General features: G+C 31.1%; 1 protein-coding gene across 2 annotated transcripts; it reads left to right on the top strand.

Annotated features, from left to right (window-relative positions):
* Nucleotides 1-5,378: 5,378 nt before the first annotated feature.
* On the top strand, nucleotides 5,379-9,181 carry LOC115714806 (uncharacterized). 2 transcript variants are annotated; one of them, XM_030643564.2, is made up of 6 exons: nucleotides 5,379-6,000; nucleotides 6,393-6,527; nucleotides 6,649-6,731; nucleotides 7,027-7,132; nucleotides 8,113-8,184; nucleotides 8,604-9,181. In XM_030643564.2, the coding sequence occupies exons 1-6, from the start codon at nucleotides 5,434-5,436 to the stop codon at nucleotides 8,634-8,636; spliced, it is 996 nt and encodes a 331-aa protein (XP_030499424.2). In that variant the 5' UTR covers nucleotides 5,379-5,433; the 3' UTR covers nucleotides 8,637-9,181. The 2 variants fall into 2 exon arrangements, with proteins under 2 accessions (XP_030499424.2, XP_030499423.2); XM_030643563.2 differs by lacking the exon at nucleotides 8,604-9,181 and having other exon boundaries at nucleotides 8,113-8,386.
* Nucleotides 9,182-9,530: the final 349 nt, after the last annotated feature.

Here is a 9,530-nt window from a genome sequence, read left to right as displayed (position 1 = left end):
GAGTTTGTTAGGTTTTATGCCCTAAATAAAACTCTATTTCAATGTAATCCAGATTATTCAATATCAATAAAGTAACAAAAGTATTTTTCATCTATTTATGTGTGTTTTGGTTCACTTAATCAATTGTTTGTCTATTTGATTTATAAATTCATCCAAACCCCTTTCACATACTTGATCATATTTATTGTGTTGTCAACACAGTGAAAAGTAAACATGACTATGTGAATGAAGGATTCCTAGATTTATCAGAACACTGGGTTTTACTGATATGACAATCTACAACAAAGTTTACTTGCATTTGGAGAAATGTTATGTTCTTTCCAGAACATTGGTTAAAGTAAAGCTCAGGTTGAATGCATGGAGTATGCATTGGAATGGACCGATATTGAAATTTGAAATAGATTTATAAAACTTACCGTAAATATCTATTCAATTCAATATCACTAAGTTGATCCTAGATCACATGATCGTAATCCTGATATGGTTAGGCTCAATCTCAAGAGTATTATTCGTGTTCTTTGATTTGTTAGTTAAGCCTACTTTTGGATCAGGGTAATGCATGCATTTTGGGAACACGGTAGTGCGATTGAGTGGGAGCGCTAACATAAATATGGAATCTATAGCTTCTATCTGGCGAATAGTAAGCAAAGGGTGATTTCCTTCGAGCTTAACCAAACGAGATAAATGATTGAGTACTCATTTCACTTAGTTGAAATATCATTTATACAGGGTTAAGTGTTTTAAGGATAAAATACATTGTAGGGTGTTACGGTAATATAGTCCCTTTACAGTGTAAATCATCCATATAGAGCATCATTGATCACATTAGGATTATAACAATGGATAACTAATGATGTGTCTATATGGTGGAACATATAGAGCATTCTATATACTGAGAGTGTAATTCTAAGTTCTATGCGTGGATTCAACGAAGAATTAATAAGTTAGTGAATTTAAGTAGTAAATTCTAGATCTGCTTATTGGAAGCTCGGATATATAGACCCATGGTCCCCCCACTAGTTGAGATAATATTACTTGTAAGACTCATTTAATTGATTTTAATTAATCAATTATAATTCTCAAGATAGACTGTGTCTATTTGAGAATTTATCACTTATTAAGGGCAAAACAGTAAATAGAGATTTTGAAGGGCATATTTATTAATTAGGAAACTTTAATAAGTTTTATTATTAATAAGATAAATGACAATATATTATTTGATAATTAATTTTAATTATTAAATAATTAGATTTGACATTTATGTAGTTGAACAAAGGAATTAGCAGTTTTTGACAAAACAGGATACCATCAATGTAGGAAAAGGAAAGTTGGAAAAGTGGCAAGCCTTGTTTCCAAAATGCCTAGGCCGGCCACTCAAGCTTCCTTTTCTCATTGATTTTTTCAATTTTAAATGTCAATTAATTCAACCATAGCCCTGGGTGGTCTTCTATAAATAGAAGGCAAAGACTTCAGTTTTGAACACACATTATTCTAACAGAATTTTCTCACTCAAAACTCTCTCTTTGCCGCCACCCTCTCTCTCTATTCCTTCACTGTTTCGAAATCTATAAGTGTTAGAGTAGTGCCCACACACATCAAGTAATACCTCAATCATAGTGAGGAAGGCTGTGTAGAATTCAGAAACAACAAAGAAGGACTATCGGGCTCAGATCTTGATTATACTCTGCTACAGAAAGGAATCACGGGTTAGAGATCTGAGTGGGAGGAGACATATATTCCGCTGCACCCAATGTAAGATTTCTGATACTTTTATGTGTTTAATTTTCCATCGTTTTAGAAGTTCATATTTAGGTTGTTAAATCAACATACTTGTGAGTAGATCTAAGTTCCTAGTAAAATAACTTCCAATAGTGAGTGTGTGTATACATATATATTATTCTCTTGTTATATATGTACCTATATTATATTACATGTGTTTTATCTTATTCTTCTACCTTTCATATATATATATGCGATATATATATAGTGTATATATATGTGTATTATAACATATATTTAATCAATCTCTTTTATTGTCCTTGTATTATTTTTACAATTAAGTTGTATATATCTTGATTTATCTTCCATTGTAATAAAATCTCTAACACATTGACCATAGATAATCTGACGTGGCATCCTTTCGTGATTGCCACATACACTTAATCCGAGAATACAGATAACACTACTATATAAAGAGCATTAGTTAAACCCTAAAACCTTAAGTCTTAAGCTATGAGTTCTAACTCACAAACTCTAAGTCTCCTCTCTCTCACACTCCCAAGCATCACTCACTGGAGATTTCCATACTTTGGTTCTCACATTGTAATCTTAAGAGAACCACCTCAGATCCCCCTACTATTGTGATCTGAGTGGTATTATTTCTAGTATCAATATAACCAAAAGGGGAATAGGTCATTACCCGCTAACTAAGGGAGTCGAAGCTCTATAAAATCTCGTGTCTTATTTTTTTTATTATTCTTAATGTGTAACATGTGGCAAATCATCAGTATTAAATACGATTCCATTGTCGGTTGACCAAATTTGAGGTCAACACTTAGGTTACAATCTATTTTTAAATTTATAATTCCTTTCATGCTACAACTTTTATGTGTATTATCATAATATATATATGATATAATATAGAAGTTTTTTGTTAATATTTTTACAAAAATTCAAATAAAAACTCACATAGCAATAAAGAGTAACTTAAATTATAACTAAAATCTACATAGTACCCCACATAGAAATAATCGGAGCAACTACCAGAATAAGTCAAATCGTAAATTTGAAAAAAAAAAAGTTGACAAATAGTATATGAAATAATTTTTCTATAATAGAAACTCTAACACATAATATATATTAATTTGATATCAATGTATAATATGTAACATTTTTTAAAAAAAATTGTTAAAAAACTTGACTACAAATTCAATAAATAATTGGTAACACTTTTTTAATCAGTTTTGTGTTTTTAAAATTGAAAAAGTGAAAATATTTTTCAAAAATATGTTTTATAAAAATGTTTTTACTTTTGAATTTCTTAATTGAGAATCAATTTTTTTTTTTTAAAAAAAAACACTTTCAATATTTTTTAAATAGATTTTTTTTTTCTTAATTAATATCTTGTTGGGTTTTATGCCCTAACTAAAACTCTTTTCAATATAATCAGATTTACTTATTAATATAGATCAGAAATAACATTTAATGTTGCATGGTTCACATGATTTATTTCATGATTATATGTACATAATGTATAAATTCATATGAAACCCTTTTCACATACTTGATCCTGTTTATTGTGCCGTCAACACATTGAAAAGTAAACATGACTATGTGAATAAAGTTTCCTAGATTTATCAGACATAGGGTTTTACTGATATGATAATCTACAACAGAGTTTACTTGCATTTGGAGAAGTGCTATGTTCTTTCCAGAGCATTGGTTAAAGTAAAGCTCAGGTTGGATGCATGGAGTATGCATCGGAAGGGACCGATATTGAACTTTGACTTAGATTTATTAAACTTACCGTAATATCTATTCAAGTCAATATCGCCTAGTTGATCCTAGATCAAATGATCTTAATCCTGATATGATTAGGCTCAATCTCGAGAGGCTATTCGTGTTCTTTAATTTGCTAGTTAAGCCTACTTTTAGGTCAGGGTGATACGTACATTTTGGGAACACGGTAGTGCAATTGAGTGGGAGCGCTATCATAAACATGGAATCTATAGCTTCTATCTGACGAATAGTAAGCAAAGGATGATCTCCTTCAAGCTTGACCAAACGAACATAAATGGTGGAGTACTCATTTCACATAAGCTGAAATATCATTTATACGGGGTCAAGTGTTTTAAGGAATAAATACATTGTAGGGTGTAACGGTAATTTAATCCCTTTACAGTGTAGATCATTCATATAGAGGATCAGTGATCATATTAGGATTATAACAATGGATAACTAATGATGTGTCTATATGGTGGAACATATAGAGCATTCTATATAACTGAGAGTGCAATTCTAAGTTTTATGCGTGGATTCAACGAAGAATTAATAAGTTAGTGAATTTTAGTAATAAATTCTTGATCTACTTATTGGAAGCTCGGTTATATAGACCCATGGTCCTCGCACTAATTGAGATAATATTGCTTGTAAGACTCATGTAATTGGTTTTGATTAATCAATTATAATTCTCAAATTAGACTATGTCTATTTGTGAATTTTTCACTAAGTAAGGGCGAAATTGTAAAGAAAGAGTTTAGGGGGCATATTTGTTAATTATGATACATGGTTCAATTAATAAATATGATAAATGACAATATTATTTAATAATTATTTATAGTTATTAAATAGTTAGAATTGGCATTTAAATGGTTGAATTAGAAAATTGACGTTTTTGAGAAAATCAAATGCAGAAAAGATAAAACTGCAAAATTGCAAAAGTGAGGCCCAAATCCACTAGGATAGGGCCAGCCACTTTTGTAGGAAATTTAAACTGATATTTTCATTATTTTAATGCCAAATAATTCAAACCCAATCCTAGTGGAATGCTATAAATAGATAGTGAAGGCTTCATGAAATTTACACTAAATTTTCTACACTTCTGATTCAGAAAAAACTGAGCCTTTCTCTCTCCCTATCTTTAGCCGCCACTTCTTCTTTCTTCCCTCTTGAATTTCGAAATTCTTAGTGTGAGAATAGTGCCCACACACAACAAGTGATACCTCAATCATAGTGAGGAAGATCGTGAAGAAAGACTTTCAGCAAGAAAGAGTTTCAGCACTAAAGAATCAGAGAAAGAGATCCAGGTTCAGATATTGATAATGCTCTGTTACAGAAAGGAATCAAGGGCTAGATATCTGAACGGAAGGAGTCATTATATTCCGCTGCACCCAATGTAAGGTTTCCTAAACTTTATATGTGTTTATTTCATCGTTTTAGAAAGTTCATATTTAGGGTGTTAATCAACATACTTGTGAGTAGATCTAAGATCCTGGTAAAATAATTTCCAACATATCTTGGACTTCGATCAGACCCGGACTCAAATCTCTCCCACGGCCCTGGCGCTTAATCCGACCTCTTATTTGAACCCGAATCCGACCCCGAACTTAAACCCGACATAAATAAAATCAAAAAATAAAAATAAAAATAAATTTTACAGAACACACTTTTGTTTTCTGTTTTTAAAATTTTAAAACAAAAGTGGTTACAGGACGCATTTTTATTTTTCAAAAACAAAATTTTTAAAAACAAAAATTTTACTTTCATTTTCTGATTAAATAATTAGAAAACAAAAGTGTTACCAAACTACACTTAAAATATTTTAATTTTTGATTTTTTTTTTGTTGAGTAAACTAAAACAATTGGTGTGAAAAAGGGCCTTTATTTTGGTGAGGGTGTTGTATTGTAGGCTTGTAGTCTATTGAAAGTGAAAGAATGGCCGCCATTAAGAAAGCAGCAGTTCTGTACCACTATCCATGCCCCGACGGCGCGTTCGCCGCACTCGCCGCCCACCTATACTTCTCGGCCACTTCAATCCCAACCCTGTTTTTTCCGAACACCGTCTACAACCCCATCACCTCTCAAGACCTACCTCTCCATCAAATCACCCATCTTTACCTTCTCGACTTCGTCGGCCCTCCCGGTTTCGTACCCCATGTCGCTTCTAAGGTCCCCAATGTCGTAATTTTGGACCACCACAAGACCGCCCTCGAGACCCTCGGCGCCGGCGCTGGCCCCGGAGACAAAAACGTAACTAAAATCATCGATATGCAGAGGAGCGGAGCCACCATCGCCTTTGATTACTTCAGGGAAAGGGTTAGTCTTAGTAGTAATAATCCCACGGTGCTTGCCCAGTTCGATCGTGCTCGACCTTTGTTTGAGTATATTGAAGATGGAGATCTCTGGCGGTGGAGGCTTCCTAATAGTAAAGCTTTCAGTAGTGGCTTTAAAGATTTGAATATTGAATTCAATGTTGGGTTGAACCCTTCTTTGTTTGACCAGGTACAATATCAACTCTTGCTTCATCACACTTTTTTGCAGGGAATAATATATGTAATATTGCATAAGGAAAATAGTTTGTCCAAAGAAAACAAAGAAAGAAAATAGTAAAGTATACAAATAAATATGAAAAAAATCCTAACAAAAAGCTTTCTTTGTCTGATTTTGGTACATAGATAGTTATAATTCTGTTTTGTGTTGTGTCCTGCAAATAGTTTAGCGTTTTTTTTTTTTGGACCATGACAGCATGACTACTGATAATAGAAATATATAATATTGCAAAGATATTTACATAGTATTTTTAACACAATGAACACAACACTTTATGTATCACATTATCTCTTAAAGCATTTATATGAACACTAAGAAGCTGTAATATATATGGTTTTGGGCAGTTACTTGGTTTGGACTTAGAGGAAGTGATAAGTAAAGGGATGAAAAGCTTATTAGAGAAGCAAAGATTGATAGACGAAGCTTTGAGCAAGTCCTTCGAAATTGCACTTGGTGGTGGACGATTTGGACATTGTTTGGTATTTTCCTCTTTATACAACTTTTTTCTTTTTTTCCAATGAAATTTCTTATCTCATTTTTTTTATTAGATTTATGTGATTTAGTGAATCATACTATCTCTATATATATTTATTTATATAGGCTGTGTGTGCTGATTCTATTGCGGAGTTAAGGAGTGAACTTGGGCACCAGTTAGCTACTAAGAGCCACAATCTTAATTTAAGGTACATTACATTACATTACCTTAATTTTAAACTAAATAAGGGTAAAAACCATTTGTGGTTGATGGCTTCAATCAATCAAACTCGCTTTCACCCAAGAGGGGTACCTCGAATAGTCATAGTCAAGCATGTGGTTTGCTTCCTCAAAATTCGAGGTTTGAATTCCTTGTGGGTACCTATATAGTAATTGCTATAGAAGGATAAGACTGGGATCATAGTTTCTATACATGTATATATATAAAAGAAATCAATAATTAAACTATGTTTCCTTTTGTGATGTTTTCTACTCTCTTTATAGAGGAATTGGGGCCATCGTATACAGAATACCCGAGCTTGAAAATGATCAGTTGCTAAAAATAAGCCTAAGGAGCGTGGAGACTGAAGACACAACACTAATTTCCCAGGTGAGGTTTTTCTTTTGTAATTAATTTATGTAGTACGTCATAAAGACCATGATAATGCATGTATATATATGATGGAGATTTTAATAGTTACACTCAATTTATAATTATGGTTATATTTATTTTTAACCATTAAAATACTATTAAATAGTTGTTACATATTTAGAAATTTAATAAAAATAAATAATAAAACACTTGTAACATAATATTAACTTGATATTTTTTTTTTTATATTTTAAAATTAAAATTAATTATAATTAACAATTAACAATTAACTTGTAATTAAAAATTAATTATATTAACTTGTAATTTGTTACTAAATAATATCATTTAACAATTAATTTTCTTACACTTGAATTATTAAAATATTTATAGCTAAACCTTTTATAATTTTAAATTATACATGATCTCATAATTTAAAATTTCATTACACATATACTCTTAATTGAAAATTATTACACTTATTTATTTATTTTATTTAAAAAATTTAAAATTAAAGATTCATTTGGAATCATGTGATGAAATGCAAAATGAGTTGAACCCATTTTCCCATAAAAAAATGGGTTGAATGAGAAATGGTTTCTCAGTTCTCTTGCCTCCGCCTCTTTCAATTATGATATATGTGGATTTAGTTTAGATAGAAAGTATTCTTTGTTATTTATCTTCCTTCTGAATTAAGATATATGTGGAAGTGTAATTTTTGTAAAATAAAAAAAAAATTATTGTAAATATTATAATTAAATAATTTAATTGTCAAAAAATTATGATAAAGACTTATATATAAAAATAAGATTATTTATATATATTAATTACTAAAAGGGATTTTATAAAAAATTCAAATTAAAAATCAGTTACAATGAAAAATTCATGTAACATTGAGTAGCCACCTCTATAATATTATATAAATTCTAGTTCTAGCTAGAAACAAAGAATTAAAATGCTAAACAATATCTTTCTTTTGATTGGGAAAAATGTATATTCAGGAATTTAGAGGTGGTGGGCATCTAAATGCTAGCTCCTTTATGTTGAGCTGGGAAGAATTTAATCAATGGAAGGTAAGTAAGAATTTAATCAATGGAAGGGAAGTAACTAATGGTGCTTAGTAACGTGTAAACCACGTAAGACTGTTTAATGAGTATGATGAGTCAATTGTACAAGCATGCACCTTTTTTTTTCTTATTCTTTTATATTACATTTTTTGTTTTATGGAGACCTTTTTTATCTCATTTTCACACATAAATAAATTTCATTTTTACACATGAGAAAGTACAGGAAAAGCTTGTATATGTAACTGGTAAGTAATAAGTTACACGATTTCCCATAGGTAATATGGAGAAAAGGTAAAATGAAAAATTGAACGTGTTTTGAATTTTCTGATTGAGTCGTCACCAACAAGATATGGAGATGAATAGTAACTAGATCTTAGTACTTGAAGAATCAAGAATTGAACATGATCATTAGGACCCTATGGCAGGTACTATCAACTCTGATGAAGTGGAAGAACTGATATCAAAGACTTGTAATACATGGAAGAGTACATGGAAGACCAAACTAAAGAAGGGAATCAGGAAGAGCAAGCCGAGGAAGAAGAATGGATTATTGAAGAAGGGATGATTGCGGAGTTTGGGAACCTTGCTCTTGTTATTGGGAGGCTTTTCTCAAAGAAAAGATATAAATAATTCATTAGTACAAAATAGAATGTGGAAGACAAAAATGAAATAGGAAGTGAAGATTCTAAAACATGATGCTATCAATTTTTGTTTGGTTTCAAGTTTGGATGAGAAGAGAACTGTCAAAAAGTGAAACGTAAAATGTCAAGGATTTTTGCGGGATGGCTGATGATTGAAAGAAGAACGGCCACCAACCGGACAGTGGCAAGATGCAAGATGCAAGATTGAACTTTGTTCCGGTCTAGATTAGAATGTCTGGCTTTCCTTTAAAGGTCTTTAATGCTAGTAATATAAAGAGGAATGGGAAGATGGCAGAGGCAGTATTAGAATTCAAATTAAACAACAATCATAGAAATTTTATTGAATTGCTTTGGTTGTGTTAGGATAGCATTTTCGGTGGACATAATTATAATGGTGAGGAAAAGTATCACCATAGAAGGAAGAAAGTTTTGATTTTTTTTTTTTTAAAAAAAAAAAAATTGGAAAAATGTCATTGCTATGCTGTAAGTGTGTAAATGGGACCGTGATTAGGGTTGTGCATAAATCGATCAAATCTAATAACAACCGACCGCCAAATATTGAATATTTAATTGTGATCAGATCATGTTTATCAAGATTTTTGAAAACTAAAAATAGAGTTTCAGAAATAAATAAAATAATAAATAGTAGAAAAATAATTTTTACGTGGTTTGGGCGTTAATAATTCTTAGACTACGAGTCAGTTGTAATGG

Source organism: Cannabis sativa, chromosome 4, assembly GCF_029168945.1.
Source record: "Cannabis sativa cultivar Pink pepper isolate KNU-18-1 chromosome 4, ASM2916894v1, whole genome shotgun sequence".
NCBI lineage: Eukaryota > Viridiplantae > Streptophyta > Magnoliopsida > Rosales > Cannabaceae > Cannabis > Cannabis sativa.
Note: the sequence above shows the minus strand (reverse complement) of the source record. Positions and strands in the feature narration are given on the sequence as shown.